Source organism: Symphodus melops, assembly GCF_947650265.1.
Source record: "Symphodus melops genome assembly, chromosome: 13".
Classification (NCBI taxonomy): Eukaryota; Metazoa; Chordata; class Actinopteri; order Labriformes; family Labridae; genus Symphodus; species Symphodus melops.
Window position 1 is genome coordinate 2,835,641 of NC_136703.1, and position 19,424 is coordinate 2,855,064.

Below are 19,424 nucleotides of genomic sequence, written 5' to 3' on the forward strand. Positions count from 1 at the left end.
GTGGTTCCTTTAAAGATGCCTTGTGACAAGATGTATTCATGATAACATGAGAATGGGTGGTGATTAATGAGATTTTAACAATGCACATCACTCCAAATCTAGACTGCAGATGAACACAATACCTGCTGCCTTCAACTGGCTGTGACAGGATTTAATCTGAGGTAATAAGCTGAATTAATGCTTTGAATATGAGGCACTGATTACAGCCTTATTATCCGGCTTTCTTTTTCATTGGTCACCCCTGAGAGGACGCCACGTGTGCAATAACAGGTGGCTTTTATCAAACAAACAATCTGAGGAGCATGTTATTATTGCAGAGGTTGTGTAAAGGAAGTAGATTATGTGAACAAGCTGAACGCGCACACACACACACACACACACACACACACACACGCACGCACACAAACTCGAAACAAGTCAAACTGCTCAATCAACGCTGCCTCAGGTCCTGCTCTGTGCGTTCTCATACTCTGGGCTGTTGTTTTAATACGCTCTTCCATGGGGGACCTGACACTGTAAAGTGAAGTCTTTGTTTGTGATCATTCGCTACACCTCGGTATTTGCTACTTGTGATTTTACTCGTGGCATAGCTGCAACCCTCCAAAACCCTCTCTTGATGATTTTTAAAATTTAACTTTTACCCGACTCTTCCTGACTTTTGACTGTAAAATGTGTATGCATAAAAATTGTGCAAAAACAGATCATGAAATGAGCTCCATCAGCCAATTCTACCTGGTTAGGGAAGTCTTCATTCAGACATCACTGCAGAATGTCAATGGTTATTTATTTCAACGCTAAGCATGATATTATCCATAAACTGGTAAAATTGTAATGTTTGTTTTGATCATTTAAACGTTCACCTTTTAGATCACAAAACCACTTCGATCCAGGAATAGCCACGTTGGGCCATAAACAAGATGAAAACATTGTGTTTTGGTTTGACAGAAACAGCTTTAATGTACAAACACTCGGTTCTCAGAAACCTGCAGCGTGCCCTGCAGAGCTGCTGTGTTTTTCACGAGTCCCCTGTGACTACAGTGGACCGCCTGCATCCTGTGAACATGTATGCAAGCTGTGAGAAACAAAGAGACTATTATATTGGGATACGTCTCGCTCCGTCTCTCTCCTCCCGCTCGCTGCTCTCTCGTCTTTTCTCAATGAAACACAGACACGCTAGTGTCATGTGGCTAATTGTCGACGAACACAATGATTATCATGAGTCTGAAGCCGGCCCCCCCATCATCTCTGTTTCACACACACACACAAACATACACACAATGTCTGTTTGTGAATGAAATGTGGGCCAGACCATTGTGCATCTCTTTAAAGAAAGAGGGCTATTGTTGAACATGACATTAACCCCCCCTGGCTTCCTTCCTTCCTTTCCTTGGGCTCTCTCTCTCTTATCCTCCTTTTTTGTCAACTTACACTTTTCCTGGTCATGCTAATGATCTGCCACCAATGTAGCTTTCTAAAGGAGGGACAGGTTGTTTGAAATCGAAGCTGTCTCTCTTAGAGAAGCGTGTCATGTTCAACCCTTTACACTGAATTGACGAGGACGCAGGAGTGACTATCGTCTACGCTGTGATTATGAATAAGCAGTGTTGACAAGGTGTTCATTTCTGTGAACAGAGCGAGGCGATGCCTCTGTCTCTCCTCACAGCACGTTGGTCTTGTGTTACACTCTGTCACTTTATGAATAGCCAACAGAGTGAGGAGCAGAACTGTGACACGTACACAAACAGCATCTTTTGGACACCTTCACTGACATTTGTTATGACATAATCTAAGCTGCACTGATGAAGGAAAACTTGATCCTTAAAAAAAATCCACTTTGGATTTTTTATTTTCTAATACTATTTGAACCCCGACTGTGTTCACCATATGGTACAGCCTGCCTTATGAATGTCTGCTACAGCCTTATCGCTATCCAGCTCAACTTACACCCTTCCATTGATCCTATTGGCTGCTGTTCTTAATGGATTTCGTTAAGTATTAGATTAAATGCATAGCAAGCAGGAAACCAGGAAACTGCTTGCACCGGCCGACCTGACACTGATCTCTCCAGGCAGCCGGTACATCGTGAGTTTGAATGTAATGAGCTTTTCTGTAAGGAGCATACAGAGATCTAATTATTACCTACAGGGTCAAATAATGATCATTGTAAAAGTTGGATTAAAAAAAAAACATTTAGATAAAATCCCCAAAATAATACTGCCTTAAATGTATTGGAACAAGGTTTTATTCGGACTTGTGTATGGGGTCAGCTTCAGACTTTGCATTGATTTAATTACTGGATAATTCTTACTTTATTTTCCTAATCTAAAAAAATTTTAAGGATCAAATACAGCGTTGTAACTGGCCTCTCAGCAAGCGTAAGATGTCTGGACACATGAAATCTTTTTGCCACTGCTCGAGTGTAAAATGTGTTACACCTAATGTAATAACAAGTGCACGGATGGCTGGTTTCCATGCTGCTGAACAACACATCAGATGCATAAATGAATATTACATCAAAGGAATATTCAGGGGAAGCGAAGTGGTGCACCCTGACCTCATGTAACCTCATTATCAACCTCAAGCACTTATCTCCTGCATGTGGAAAACTCATCATAGTTATATGTGTTATCTTGTTTTGTTTTTTTCCACCCTGTTATGAGTCGTCAGGTCAAGTACACCTGCACGACTGGTCTCTTGGTAAACTTGTCCAAAAAGTAAACTCACTGTTTGGACAACTTCCTATTTCACACTTTCCTCAAAAGAATCTACGTTGGAAATAAGTCAAATGTGTTTTCTATTTGTCTCACAGGCAATCGTCAAACCTTCTGGAAACAGACGGATCTGCTGGTGAACCTGCACGGACTCCAAACACCTCAGCAGCACTGCGAGAGAATCAGCGAGCACAGACAACTTACACTCTTTCATCATGCCGATGTCGATGCAGCGTTTGAGGCGGCAGGCCTGGCAGTGACGGCGGTTGTCCTTGGTGATGGTGCAGCTTCCGTTAAACGGGCAGGTGAAAGAGGCTTTGCGCTTCATACTGCGCCTGTGGGATTTAATGTTGAAGACGTAAGAGACGGGCTGCACACTGAGGATATCACATAAATAATTCAAAGACCAATGCAAATTCCCGTATGTTACTGCAGCCCAGATTTACACAAATGAAAACCATCAAATCAATCATTAACATTCACATGATGAACTCTGTGACTGTAACAACAAAGAGAAGCCTGTTCTGATTTTACAAACTTTCAATGAAACTTTGAAATCTTGAGCTTGACCTTGACCAGCTGCATTGATAATCATAATAACAGTAATAGTAAATCATTTGTTTGATGGGCTGTGTATTGCTGCTCCTTGAGGAATTTAATTCATTATATTTCTTATTTAGTGAGAAACCTTCTGAATAACTGAGGAACACAACAAAGCGTGTGAATGAGGAAGAGGATGTGAGAGGAATGGGCGTAAAGGGTCGGAAAGATTACGGACCTCCACACTGAGTATTGTTCACAGCGTGTCTGTCCAGAGACATGCTGCGTTTGAACGCACATCAGACAACATAAAATGTCGGAATAGTTTCAAAAATAATGCATTGAAATGAAAGTAAGAATTACACTGAGAGATGTCCATCAGCCTCGCTTTTCAAATCACAATACAAGAAAATAACACTGACGAAAAATGGACCTGTGTTGCAGTGTGACAGCCTCCAAAAAGCTTTAAAGTTTGCAAAGTCAAAGGAGAAGTGGACATGCGACAAACCCATCTAACAGGCTACACCTCACTTTACTCCGGCAAACTCCAAATGCTGAGAAATACCTCCACTGAACACAACAGAGAGAAACCATCATCACACACACACACACACACACACACACACGTCAAATCAGGGGGGGAAAAACCCACCTGAAGAATCCCTTGCAGCCTTCGCACGTCATGGCGTTGAAGTGGAAGCCGGTGGCCTTATCGCCGCACACGCCGCAGATCCGCGGGGCATTGCGGTCGAACTCCTCCGGTCCGACAACCGACGTCGTCACCGTCATGGGCTCCATCACTGCAGAAGGAGAAAGAGGGAAAATGGGTCAGTTTCATACTGCTGGAGCGTTCGAGTGAAAACACAGAAGAGGACGGGAGGAAGAGGAAGGTGCATCCATCCATGTCACCGACCTGAACAACACTTCAAGATCAGTTTCCCCTGAGCGTGCGTGTTGTCAGGAGTCCTCCTCTTATACAAACAGGTGTCGGGACATTAGCATATTTAGCAAAAAGCACTGACAGCCACACTCTGCAGCTCACAGCTATTGGCTGAATGACTCAGAGGACACACACACACACACACACACACACACACACACACACACAGAACGTGAAATTACAGTGTTTACTGCGAACAGAATTAATGACAGATAGAGGGCCATTTACCAAAGGCTGGGAAATGACGGATACATTTAATATGGACAAGATGAAATATACCACACTGCTCATTTCCACACACACACACATACAAACACACACACAATCTGCCATGCTATGAAATAAACAGCAGTTGAGTAACACACACCAACAGGTCAACTGTGAACAAACTCATCCATATGAGTCGGCACAGACAGATTGTGTGTCAGGTCGTCGGAGTGAGGCGAGGACGTCGCTTCACGTCAGTCACAAGGGAAATGAGAAGTGGATATCAAAGATCAGAACGTGTAATCACACAACACACTCTGGCTTGACTTACATTCAATCCTTGTGATTTTAGAAAACATGCATGCAGAGGAAAGTCAATTCTGTTCGATCCTTTCGGATAGAACGTGTTTTTACAATCTGTTGTTTTAACGATAGCTACGAGCTAGCATCAAAAAGTAGCCAAAGTTTATCGTCGTCTTAAATCAGGAAAGGTGGAGAACTGTTTCCAGACAGTGTGCAGGAGTTAGCTCCTGAGTGCTTTTTGTTCCATTGTTTGATTTTCACTTCAGAGATAAATATACATATAGAGCACAAACACACATTTTTAAGTAGTTCAAGTTGAGCAGTTTCTTCTGTTGTCGGCTGTGTTTCATTATCAGAGAGCTGATAGTGAAAACAGAGCTGAACTGATCTGGAGGACAGAGAGGCACATCGTGTTGGCAGGCCTCCACACTGACACTGTCCAAGTTTCTACTGGCCAACGTCAAGACAAACAACCCAGACGAGTTTGTTTTTCTGGTCACCACTTTTTAACATACAGAAGAAAAAAGGAGAGAGGGAGCAGACGGAGACAAAGTGAAATCAGTGTTTAGAGTTTGAGAAGGTGAAAAAGGACGAACGACTGACTGGTGACAGAGTTAATGAAGAGTTAATGACTCTGTTAATGACTCTGTTAATGACTCCTTCATCGATACGATGAAGGAGTTTTATGGAGCGTGGACGCGCTGATGAAAAAACAAACGTTCAAGGATCAAGATAGTTTTTGACGGAAAGTTTCAAAATGGTTTTTATTTATTTGACATTTCATTTTTTAAGACGCAACACAACTGCTTTACATCTAAACATTATAAACATTTGTGTTTTGCCAACTAAATCTGATGTCTGCTTTTAATAAATGAGTCCCTCGACCAATCAGAAGCCAGAGATCCATTCTTACAGACAAAAGGTTGAAGGGTGATCGATGGCTGGATGTTAAAGCAACTATTTCTTGCAATTAAGATGAATTCATATCGAAGCAATCTTTAGTATTCATATGCAGTATGTTCTATATGACTGTAATATTTCTCTTTTAATGCTCTTTGTTAAGCACTTTGAATTGCCTCGCGTATGAATGAAGAAGGTACAACTGGCTCAGGTTTGTGTTAAAACACTGAATGATCATCTTTTATGCTGTTGATATTCAATAAATAAAAAAAAGACTCATGTGCTTACCTGTAGGGCGTCCATTTTGTTTGTTTGAAAGTATCTTATGCTAAATAAACAGGAAGTACGAGGCTTTTTTTGGTAATGTTAATCTTAAATAAAAAGACAAAGAACGTGCATGTGTGTGAGACAGCCAAAGGTCGTATGAGGTGAAGACGACTTAATGAGGACAAAGAGAGGAGGGGGAATCATACAATGAACTTAGGCCCAGCGGGGGGCCGGGGGTCACGTGGCTTCAGAATATAGCCTGTGGGGAGCTGAGCAGAGAAGTAGGACTCTGATGAAGTCAAAGGAGGACAAAGAGAGGAGGAATTGGCGCGACAGAGCGATGGACCGCCAAAGAGAAAGAATGGAAGAAGTGGCAGGTGAAGGAGGGAGACGTCGTCAGACTCCATTAGCTCTCATTACTGATTGGCTCGTTGAAGCTCTGCCATCGGCTCCCAGGAAGATACAAAACAAGCACACGCACGAGGCTGGAGCCACGGCTCTGTGAAGCATCAGTCCCATTACCCACAAAGCACCACACCAGGAGAGCGGGACACACACAGATTCACACACTTCTGTGCATCTGGACCGGAGGTGTTACTTTAATGCATGTCGACCATCCGAGTGTGGTGGAAATGTCAGCCCATGGAGGTCGTCTCATTCACAAACATGGAGGGGGGGGGGGGGTTTAAGGTCACAGTTTGTGTTTTGTTTGTTTACACCATTAATCATCGTGTCACAAAAAAAGAAAAAGAACAGCTTTTATTTCCTGACGCAGCAGGTGAATAATGAAAAGATGGAGAGGGTGAAATGAAGAGAGGCCGGGTGTCAAACATCTCGACAGTTTTGCAAAAACAACAAACAAAACGAGCTGCAGCTTGATAGTAGAGCTGATGAAGCGCAGTGCACACAGGCTCCAGGACTGTAATTAACAACTCCACTGTATTGTTTATTATTTCATCACTCCTGTCACTCGCTTTCCTCCCTCATGTGTTCCTCTCACTTGTTTCTCATTTGTAACTCTGATGATAATTAGCAGATTTTATTCATTTATCGACGCCATGATGAGCTGCTGGAGAGAAGTGGGCAAACTTTTTTTTTTTTTTTTTTTTAACTCCATGTTTCTCTTTGTCTCTCTCCACACCTACACCTTACCTGATTAATTTGTTTGTATTCATGTGTCAATCAACCTCGACATCAAACAAATCAACAATCTCCACCGCCGCGGTCTCTTCGCAGTAAGTGACGTGACAGGGCAGCATGTGAACGCCCACGTCGCATGATTTATTCAGTTCACATCACTTCATATCTCTTTCCCTAACGGTGAGGATAATTCAACAAAGTCTTACCTACCGGGAAGGTTGACTCCATTAGCTCTGCTGATTGGCGAGTTGACACTTCATAAATAAAAAGTTAGTTCAATTATAAGTCCACCCCATGGTTGTTGATCTAACTTCATTCATTTATGGTTCTTACAATCTTTCTTAGGAAAACTCTTTTTTTTGCGGTTTGGGGATTTGACTTGGTTGCGATGAAGAAACCATCGAGGTCACGTGTCGACTCCAGCGGTGTCACATTTGTTCTATCTGTCTTGGTTTTAGTCACGAGAACGGTTCAGACCACTTTTTGACGGTCTCAGAATAGGCTGGGCCGTCTCCAGGTTTGACATCACTGACTTACAACATCACTGTGATCAGAGGGCTTTTTTTGATCTATGTGTGAATCATAAAGAAATCACAACTGGTTCAGTAAGCCGTATCAAGAGCTCAGTGCGGGACAGAAGCCAAAACACCAGACACTATATAAACTGATGCAGTGATACTACACCCATACTGTGCTGCTGCTTTTTAATATTTGACCCATCCTCATGTTTATTTGGATGCTGAAGTCACAGCGAAGGACGTCCATGCCAAGAACACAAATTTAACTAATTTTGTAGAGACGAAAGGAGAACAGAACTCAGCTGTGTATAATGGATTCTCCACGGATCCACTTTCATTCAAAGTGTGTGTGTGTGTGAGTGTGTGTGTGTGTGTGTGTGTGTGTGTGTGTGTGTGTGTGTGTGTGTGTGTGTGTGTGTGTGTGTGTGTAAACACTGGAGAGGCTTTTTAATAATTGTATTTTAGAGCTGCGGTCACATCATTTCAACATGATAACAACTCTGTATCTGTATGAACCTACATGTGAATCCAATGTTCTGTATGTTGTGTTATTTGACAACAAATTCTCCTCTGTTCCAAAGCTACAAGTCCAGGTCCAAGTAAATCCAAACAGGCCCTCAGTAACGTATACAGTGTGGGTGCTGAGTCTCCAACTCCAACATGTATGGAAAGTATTTCAGGTCAAATAAGAGTACCGTCAGAAAAAGCTGAATTCGTAGTCAAACATCACTTTGAGTCACTTTTGGAAGAAGTTAGATAATTGTGAAATGTTACCTTTGACGAACATTTTTTCAGACACACACATCTCAAAAGGACTTTGACTTAAAACCTGTATGGTGCAACAGGAATACACGTCATCTTTGATCAGTGATTCGGACGTCCATGTCCTTCTGATGATATCCTTTGGGAGCTTCTCAATTCCTCAGAAAGAACAGGGCGTCTTGATTTGATCAGAGAAATCTGCTTTGAGTTTGGCCTGTTTGAGTGAGCAGCCAGAGTTGAAATAAGATGGACTGACTGTTACAATCTGTGGGAAATCCAAACACATAACCTTTGGCCTTTAAACATGGAACCACTGTGGAAAGATGGACAGGATTGGGTCAGCTTTCTAATGTCCAGTACCAACGTCTCTTGGATGGCAAATATTCATGACCTGCTCAAACAATGATTCATCCCCGAGCAAGTGGCTCACTGAACGAGTGCCCTTTATTAAACTTAACTTAGTGTAACTGTGACGCCATGAGCGTGTTTTAATCAGCTCAACAAAGGGTCAAACATCCAGAGTGGAAAGTCTTGGCTGATGTTCTTTCAATCTCTTTAAATGGACTTGATCTTGTGTACTGCTTTTTTCATTCAGCCATTGGATGGCAATTATGGGGTCCATTATGCGGCCCAAGGACCCTTTGACATTTGAGTGTTGAGTTGGAAATCAAAGCCCTGAACTTCTGGAAGAGAAACGACCGCTAAGCCACAGCTGCCCTGAGACATCCCTTCGACCATCATCGATTGGAGAATGGGCCCTCCGAGACTTTTCTGCTGTTTAGATCCTGATGTTCATTTAAAAAAAGTCTGTGGTCCATGTGAGATGTTCAGGCTGAGAGCGGGGACTTTATTGTTCCGACATTACACGCTTATTAAAGTCCTGATGAGTCATTTAACAATTCCTGAAAACGGGCTGTTTGCTCTTCACAGGAGATTACTTCTTTTAACAGAGTAACTACATCTGCTTTGTTGTAAAAGGCAGGTCAATCTTCATCTTCATCTTCATCCTTTATACTTCAGGTGGTTTTTGCTTGATTTTTTGGGTGATAAAAATATACTTCATGCATCTACTCTTCTCAGTCACCAGAGAAGAACACCTTGGGTACAGAGGTAACAAGCTAACTCGCTAACAAGAAGTGGATCTGGTTTGTTTCTTTTCCTCAAGCTTTATCTAGTTCAACACAAATCATTCGATAATAACCTTGTGACGCCTGACAGCCGCCACGCCCACAGTCCTTGCTGGTGTTGACACATCAACAAAATTCAATGCTAAGTCAATAGTGTTACTTAGCATTGAAGCCCCCCCCCCCAGTTCAACGCTCTGAGGGAGGAAAAACAGAAAAGGCTCGTATGGTTCTGCAACGTTTGGAATGAAACAGCTGAAAAGAAGAAAGCACTCAACAGTCATCGATCGAACTGGATGCCAGCCATGGAGCAGCTTTTCTTTGTTATCACTGGAGCTCCCTTTGTTCCTTCACTTTATGTTTCACTGTGCTGTTGATCCCCCTCCTCTCTCACTAATCTCCCCCCTGCATCCACAGCTGTAAACACATCTGCCCGTGTTGCTTCTGAGAGCTATGCAAAGTCGACTACAAGTGACATCTAATGTCAACAGATGAAACATTTAGTGAGAGGGATAACCAGGCCGGATTACCGCAGAGCCGCTCGGCCTGTTTCTGCTGATGTTATTTTTCTCTCCGGAGCGGTGAGCAGTGCAGCTGAGTGCCGATCCCGCCCAGTTAAAATTCATAAACTGCCATCAATGCATGAAAACACCGAGTCCCATGAGGTGGATCATTAGTAAAACCATCAGCAGGCGTCACTGAAGGATATCTGACAGAAAAAACTAACTGTCCTCTTCAGCAATTCAATAAGGAACGCCAGTTATTGAAATTCAGAAAATGCATCCAAAAATTTGTTTTCAAAGCTGAGAAGCCATTCAAGCTCTGGAACATCAGAAGAGGCTTTATATGACCAGCTCGTAATGGCTGTTACAAAGCTCGCTCCCCGTCGTAAAAACATGTTTGTTAAAGACATTTTGGGATATTTTTGGGGGCTGAGTAATGCATTACGTAAACCCTCCCAAAAAACCACACACTGTCTCTCTGCTGCCCGTTAAAGACAATAATGAAGCCATAATGGAACTAAAACGAGGGATTCACATGAGATTTGGTTGCTGATGTTGGTCAACAAACGGCCGTGGTATAATTTTGGATGAGCCAATTCTCTTAAATCTTTAATGCACGAGATGTGGACCACATGCAGGAGCGCATCGACTGATCCAGATCCACAAATGAGATTCATTTAGATGATTCAGAAAATAATTCACAAAACAATTACTCTGTGATCTCGTGTCGATCCTGTGGTCAACTTATGCTTAATAAACTCCAATAAACATCTGGATCATGAAGTTATTCTGGGTATATTTTTTTATATTGAGACAACACTTGGAGGTGCTTTGACAGTTTGATGCACGATAGACATGTAGGGCCCACATTGCTATTTCTCTGTTGATTGTAATGTAGTTTTTTGGACTTTGGATCATCAATGAACGCTTCACAGTTTAAACATTTAGTAGATTGTGCTGCAAAAATAACTTCAGCGATCAAGGTTTTATTGGGGTTTTTTAGCAAACAAAGACGGATTTCTGTTTTAAAAGCTTCATTATTCAAGTCGGGACTTTTTTCTTCTGACATAAACGACGAAGAGAAACAACAGGAGCGCAACAGTAGTGCTTGGTCATTGTCAAGTTTATAGACATAGAAAGGTTTATAAAGCTGAAAGTTAACTGCCTCAGTATACCAACCAAAGCTGTATTCACGCCTCATATCCCCTCTATTTATTGAAGAGAACTCTACAAGAAATATACACAAAAACCCGCCCAGCCAGTTAACAACGGTCTGAAAGAACTCCCCACAAAACTCCCTGTTACTGTCTCGTGACTTTCTGTCTGCTGCTTCTCTTCACTCTTTTACTGGTTCTGTGCCTCTGGGAGGCCGGACGGGCTACTGTGCTGCTTCTTTATGCTTCTCTCCGATCATAAATCTGACAGTCGGTTTGAAAACCACTCAGTCCATGAGCTGCTGAAACAACGGGACCACCTGAGCCGGAGGGAGGAAAGAGGAACACGTCTCACGCTATATAAAAACACTATGTACTCTAGGTAATAAACCGTGAGGTCGGCTTGGACCGGCAGCCGGTGGAGCTCCCAGTTAAACGGGCCACGAGGCAGACTTAGCAACGTATTGACGAGCCTGCTGCAGCACCATCGAATATCATCATCATGATTGAGCATTTTGTCACTACGACGCAGAGAGCCAGCCGGGTAACTAATGACCATCTGGAGGCCCAGTCCAGAATGTGTTTTTACAATTTGAGAAATGTCTTCAGCCACACATCTCATTACTGAGGATGTTAGAGGAAGAAAAACATTAAAGCACTGAAACGATGAGGTGCCTAAAAAAACAAGCACTTTATAATAGAGGAAAAAACAAGATCGATAGACCTGCAGTATTTCATTATAATGCTTTTGTTAAAACGCAATTCAAACAATGCAGACTCAGTGATTGTGATAACGGAAACATTATTACCAGCTTGACCACCCAATCCAAAATCCAAGAAAATGGCTCTTACTCCTGAAGTCATAAATTGCAAAAACTCAAATATCGTTACTTGTCAGTCTCTTGCATCATAAAAGCACTTAAAGAGCGTCTCGCTGTCCTGTTTGCTTTCCCACGACGTCTCATATCGCATGTTTACACAGCGGCCACGTGCTGCTCAAGTGCTTTGAACTTGGCGACAGTGAAGCATAAAGGTTAAAGTGATTGTCCCCTTAACGAAGGTCCTTGGACACCAACATACCAGCATGCTTCTGCCCTCTGCAAAGTGTCCCTGAACTACCCCACTCAAACACCGCCGCTGACCCTGACCGTTGACCTTCACGTGACGGCAGCAAGGGAAGAGACAATGTCCCTGCACGGATCAATGACGAGATGACCAATTGTCTGGAAGAGGTGCCTCTTTGTTTATACGAGCGCCTGCTGAAGTGGATGACTTATGTGACACCTTCACTGACAATGGGAATTATCATACACGACACGGGATGCATCTGCTGCCTGACACTGACATGTTTGGGATCAAAAGATATGAAGAGCAGTCCAGGCAGATCAGTGATGAACGTCATCGACCAACATGTGTCCGTCTTACTCCTTTATGGTTGAATCTGAACGAACCCTTCAAAACACTCCGGTCTGACTACTTTGAAAAGAGTATAGAGTTACAAATTCTAATCATTTGACTTACTCGACCATTATACTCTTTCTTTCTCCACCAAGTAATGATCAATCACTTCATTCATCATTATTATGACAAATTCTAAACGACCAATCAATCAATCGATCGTCAATTAACTTGTAATGTGCCTCACAGCAGGGATGCTTTCTATTATTGTAGAGTAATAACCTGAGCCTGTCAGAGGCAGACTTCACTGTCTCTGCCTTTAAAAAGCTGATTTGGTGCCAAATATCAGACTGCAGCAAAAATTCTGTTTTTTATGTCACAGACTTCAGCGATCAACCAAAGCAGGACCAAACTCTTCTGTACCTTTTGTTCAGTTAGAACTCTTTTTTTTTTTTTTTTTTTTTTTTTTTTTTAAATGGGCCCTGGATTTAACATTTCTGAAATATCTGGATTCCCTGATGCATGCCATTGTAGCTGCTCTTTGAATCACATCCCACAAAAACATGGATGAAAGCCAGACCTGCTGCGAGGCAGCATCTTGATGAATCAGAGAGGAAGTCGCCACCCACTGTTACTTTGTGGGGATGATGATGATGTGAGCCCGTATCACATTCAGTGATCTGATTTCTGTTTTAATACGGCTGCACATTTCAAGCTCGGATAAATGAATATGCAATCTGTCAAGTGAAGAGGAAGAGTAGGAAGAAGAGAGTCCTCCTCTTCCTCTCCGCTCTCTCAGGTGGGCTGTACATCAGAAGAAATGTCAGGACATGTAGTTCAGCCCGATATTTTCCACAGACGTTCCCTTTCAGCAGACTGTGAGACATGAACCCCCGCTCTCTCCTTTCACATAGCTTCTCTTCACAGCTCGGTAGTAACCCAGTACGTGTGCCTCATGTATACGACTCGGTATAGGAGAGGGCCATAGGAAATGTAATCTGTTGGGTATAGAGGGGTTCACTCTATAGGCGGCACAACAGGGAGGCTGGCCTACTTTTACCACCAGCTGCCTCACTGTGGGCCTCACGAACAGCTAACCGCCGTAAACTTCAGTCCAGCACAATACAACAAAGCTGCCGCCGGGCCTGAGCCGAACACACACTCAAATATCCCACCACTCCAAGAACCAAAGAGCCGCTCCTTATGTCTTCTCAAGATGGTGTGACACAGAGAGTTCAGCTCAGTAAACAACCAGAAGAAGGAGGAGCAAGGACAGCCAAACAACAAGGCTGAGATCCTGGGGTGGGGTGGGGGGGGGGGTGACAAGTGGAGCTCTTATTCAGGTGCTTACAAGAGCGTAGGTGGAACCTCTCTGAACAGATCAGGGTGATGGTTACGTACGCCTGAGAAGCTGCGTGAAGTCTCTCGTACCTCAGGCAGGATCAGCTAAATCCTTAAAGGTACAGTCTCTCCGTCTGCTTTTAATGTTTGCTCCGTTTACATCAGGGAAGCTAAAGTTCAAAAAACCACGACATCAGACTTTCAAACATTGTAAAAATCAAAATGATTTCTTCACCTTCTTCAAACTATGGAGAAAATGTTCAGTCCTTGGAAACAAATTGGACAAACATCTAAAATGCACAGAAACATTTACCTAAACAGAGTGACTTCTTCTGCTCTCTGTCTGTTTGTAAAAAACATTCTCTTCAAGAGAAGCCAAAAGAACAGAAAGCATTTGCCATCCTGCAACTTTGATTTGAAGACTTTTCTGTCGAACTCGGATGAAACCATGCGCCTCTTGTGTTGGCCGTTTGGATAATAATGGTGATTAAGATGATCACATTCAATCAGTTTGACTCAAACAGCGGAGAGTCATTGGAAGGTCTACAAATCATCTGGCATCCTAACGTGTTATTATAGTGTATTTACGCTACAGTATAAAGCAGCGCTGAGGCAGCACAAGTCACTTCAAACAACGCTGTGAACAGTATTCACCTGGAGATGAATGAAAGCAGAGAACTTTATCCGGGCTGCGACACGATGTGAACGATGCAAAGTGAGCTGTGAATTTATAATGTAAAGTATCATGCATGAAAACAAGCCATGACGAGTCTTCTCTGTGCTGCAGTGCGGTACCATGTAATACAGCAGGGTCACAACAACAAGCCATGAGAGGGGGGCGGGGGGCGGCATGCTGATTTTTATTCCAACAGATTCCCGCAGATCTAACAAATGAGCCTGAGGCCGTTAAAGGAAGGGGGCTTCTGAGCGAGTATGTGTGCCAAGTCCATTTGAAAGATACTAATGCTGTGTCCCGATTGGCTGCAGAAATATGCTGCAAGGAAGGGACTGTTTTTTGATTGGTTGGAAACATGGCGCATTGTCTGACATTATGCACAAATACACAATCGGGTTGATCTTCATCACAACTCTTGATGCATCATGGAGGAGATAACGCAGACCTTTGAAGATGGACCCGGTGTTTGTGTGCCAGTAACAAATCAAAGAAGCTGTATGACGCTCGACATGTTTATAAGTCAGGACAGCTTCCTGAAGCATTTAAGCAGCATTTTAAGCAAGTATTTTGACTGGATAAAACTCTGTTCACACAACAATCTCCTGAGGTTTTTATGTGTGAACACAAACAACACATCTGTTTACTCTGACCTGTCTCTGGGTATTTCCAGTTCTTCGCTCTTTTGTTGATATTGTGAGTGTTCACTACGCAGAGCATTAGCAAAAAGAAGGAAAATAGTGCCTTGTTGCTACGTCAGCCGATTTTCTCCCACATCCCTCTGCCCGATGCAGAATGAATATGGATGTTCAAAGACATAATGACGAGTTATCTTTTTCATATTTATTATCATTAGAAATAGGAAACCAAGTAGCAAGCCAGCCAATCAAACACTTTTGAAGCTAACATTTCCTTAGCATGTTTAGCATAATGTCTCTGAGTATAAAACATAAACACGGGCTTCACTCGATGGTGCTGATCCCTTATTTTTCTGCAGCACATTACCACACACAGAGCCACGCCACAGGAGGTTTTTACCTCCTTCAAACACACACAAGCAGCTTCTCACGGACAGGAAAACATCTGAGGATGCTGCTAATTGTCTGTGTGGAGTTCGAGTGGAGTGGGGAGTGTTTTATGAAGGAGCCATAATAACAGGGGCTGCAGAAAAGCTGAGCGGGGGGAAAATACAGGAGGGCATTTCTGCTTTCTGTTCTCTCTGTATCTGGAGTTCCACCTGCTCCATTTACAGACACGTGCACACATCTGTATCAAACACACTCACTCATCTCTGCATGAGAACATGCCAACATGCCAGCTGTGCAAACAAACAGACGTGTTAATTTTTATACGAAATCACATTCAGTGTTAGAACAGGCAGAACGTGGGAAGGTGGAAATTAAGCACATTACAGTAAATGCATTCACGCTGACCACGTGCGCACACACACACACACACACACACACACACACACACACACACACACACACACACACACACACACACACACACACACACACACACACACACACACACACACACACACACACAAGCTGTCATCCTTTGTCATCCTTTACATCTGTCATTCTCGTCTCGCCTCAGGATCCACCGCCTTCTCCTCTGTGACAAGTCGCAACCCAAATTTCAGAATTTATTCGACCAATCAGATTTCTTTACTGAAGACTTGTGCAGTTTGGACTTTAGTTGGTAAAAAAAAAAAAAAGTGTGACAGAAGCAGGAAACAAAACAAAACAATCATCAACTTTCTGACACAATATTTGTTTAAGCGACCCTCTGAAAGGGGCTCCCTGACCCCCGTCTGGTCCCGACACACCAAGGAGATCTGTCTGTCCCAGTCGAACCGTGGGTAATGATCCGTCACCCTATAGTTCTCGCAGCGTGTCTCTACCCGACTGTGCGGTTGGGGGGATGAAATCTCTCTGATTGGCTGATGAGCTCAGAGAAACAAGAGAGCCCGTGCACGACAAGAAAAACAGAAGTGCCTCTTCTGTTCTTCTTCCACTAATAAAAGAGCCAAGGGATGACAACGCCGAAGCCATTTTCATTCTCGTTCAGAAGTACCTGTGTTACGAGTGCTCAGCCACAGCGGTGTGAGAATCGTCTTCTCGTATCATGACAGAGGTCTGTTTATCCGCATTCTTCCCTGTCATCTCCCGACAGATTACTGCCGTCTGCTGGCATGCTGGAGTTATCTCCCCTCCGGCATGCGCAGAACGTACGTGGTGAACTCGTCTTTCACCGCGAGTTCTTTGCCGTCTACTTGGTGTGTGTCACGGCCTTTAGATATTCCATCCGATCTTCTCACCTTAAACAACTCCTCCACGGGCTCATCGACTGACTCTCTTCACTTCAACAACAGGACATGCACGTTTAAACTCCCACACATGACACTATATCTATAAATCTAACAAATCTATAAAACGTTTGAAAAACTTTTCAAAACCCAGGTTACAAAATGTTTCCCAAACGAGGCTAAATTAAGCAAGAGTGATACAGCAGTCAAGCGACACACACAGTTTGGCAAAAAGTGGAACAAGATGTCAAATTTAAAAAAAATAAATAAATAAAGTAAAATAACACTCCAGTAAATTTAGGAGAGGCTCTCGTATATGGGGATGTTTAAAGAAGGGGCTTAAGAGATCAGCGACCCAGCCGGCATGATTTCCTCGGGCAGATCCTTCCAGAGCCTCGGTGTCACAGGCCCGGCTGAAAAGGAAAGGGATCAAACAAAAGGCCTCAAAGTGCATACCGACACATACTGTACAAAGCAGGGTTGAAAGAATTTTCTCCTGGGGCTATTCTGGTGGTGCGACCGCATTTTTGTGCAATATAAGTGCTCCTATTTTCTTTTTGTGAATCACTTAAGTGCCTTAGTTTGAGTGCAATAAAAATATGCTAAATGGAGCCATCTTGGTCATGTTATAATGTGGAACAGCAGCTTGAATGCAGTTAAAGAAACCTTCAGCTTGGTGAGATATTAGCGGTAGCTGTTCTCATCGTTTCACCGACGCTTTGGTGAAGATTTTTGCACATATTGTTTTGTATCTCACTTGGCTGTCCCTTTTTTTCTTTTAGTTTCAAATTCCAAAAAGTTTCCAAATTGGCGAAGTTACATTGCAGTTTTTTTTGTTTTTTTTTCCCAAACAGAGCAGCTGCCAATGTTTCCTCTACAAAACAGACCGACTGCATCAGCACTGGAGGAGAACCAGCAGTTTGCAGAAAGAAAGAAGAAAAAACACTTTGAACTTTAATTTTCACCATGCAACCACTTTACTATCACTTCACACAGCCGAGGGGAAAAAAGGCACGGCCATTGTTGTGGTTGCTTTCCCAGCTGCTGGCTTGTCAATAAGGCAATTTACAAAATGTCGTCTCAGGGAGGAAGGCCTTGAAGAGCCTTGAAGGTAATCAGTCGGGCTGTTGGATGTCTTAGCTGTTATGTCATGAGTCCTCGTCACAGCAGGCTCGGCCCGTTCCTGCACATCATCCCTCAGTCTCTGCTCCCAACATGTCCCGTCTCTCTTCAGACGTCCCATCCAATCAAAGGCAAAAAAGGCCCCGAAAATAATAAGGTGATCAGTCTGACCGATTCTAAAACATACTGGGAGCCAGTGGGACGAGGCTCAAACTGGGATGTGAAGTCTTTCTTGGACGTTGCGTGTATATCGATATAATCGGGGGTTTTTTTTGGTTGATGGAGTAATCGAGGCATGATGAGGAAAAAAAGCATCGTAAGCTTGTTGTGGAAAATCCAAACAAACAGGATCCTCATGTGATTTCAATCTTTTCTGTCATGACGCTGGCACAATTATGACTAATCAATACCAATTTTCCTCCTCTTATTCCCGGCGGGTGAGTTACGTGCACAAACATTGAAGTGAGGAGTCTAATTAGATTAAAAAAAACACACATCTCTTTAGGTTTGAATCTGCTCTGACCCGGGCCTGGCCTCCCTCTGTGTTCCCTCTCCTGCCGCCAATCCACAACAGCAGCTTTGAACTTTAGACCTTGTTTTCTAGGCAGAGGATGAAAACGAACACGCCGTCGGGCTGTTGGCAGACTGACAAGGAGACGGAGAGGGAGGAGCGAGAGGAAAAAGAGAGGGTTGAGACAGAGAGGAGCTTGTAAAGAAAGGAATGAAGGCATGAAAAAAAAAAATAAGGCGGGAACGGAGGAATGAAAAGGAGAGAATTAAAGAGAGAGAGGAGGATAAGAAGAGGGGCCCCAACCTCAGGCAAATATGGGAAGCTTTACACAACGTATTGATTCCAGAAGTGACCGGCAGCGAATTGTCCCCAGTATTTACAGCTTTACCTGATTACTATATTAGTAGCTGATACTTTCAATATGCTTAAACAAACTACAGCCGGACGAAACTAAAGAGAAAAACAGACATGCATGCAAAGATAATCAGCTAATCAGTCATTTCATCGCTGATCGATGCTGACTCAATGGCTGACCTCCAATATGTAAATGAGGACAAAAGGACGAGCATCGCGTGGTGCTGAGGAAACGCAGCATCGATCCTGCTAGGACAGTGACACAAGGAAACAGGAGGCAGCTCAGGATGCTAAAAGGAAGTCTATGACATCTCACAACATTAATCCCCCTTTCAAAAAAAAAAAAAAAGGCCATTTCACCACCTGTTACCATGGAGACCATGGTGTTGTTGAAAATGACGCTTGTACAATAAACTTGCTCACAGCTGATCGTTGACGCCTCGGCGAGAGTTTCCACAAAATCCAGAATTTTCTGATTTAAAGGCGCAGTTTGTTTGGAGGATCAATGTTTGCGAATCTGTTTAGATGTGAAGCTTCAGGTAAGAAGTGAATCAAAGTGACCAGACAGGTGTGATTTTGTGAAACATGCTCTGAATACGAGGTGTGTCTCAGCTGCAGTGTGTGACACACGGTGAGCTCTGT

The 19,424-nt window shown here is 43.2% G+C and overlaps 1 protein-coding gene across 1 annotated transcript in view; it reads right to left on the reverse strand.

Moving 5' to 3' along the window:
* Positions 1 to 19,424, reverse strand: part of LOC306834540 (vitamin D3 receptor A) — an 81,040-nt gene that overhangs the window by 26,862 nt on the left and 34,754 nt on the right. Inside the window, exons 3-4 of the mRNA XM_079360520.1 lie at positions 3,904 to 4,051; positions 2,916 to 3,046 (exon numbers count right to left, since the gene is read on the reverse strand). Coding sequence (XP_079216646.1) covers positions 2,916 to 3,046; positions 3,904 to 4,049 — 277 coding nt within the window. The 5' untranslated portion in view covers positions 4,050 to 4,051. The remainder of the gene's footprint in view (positions 1 to 2,915; positions 3,047 to 3,903; positions 4,052 to 19,424) is intronic.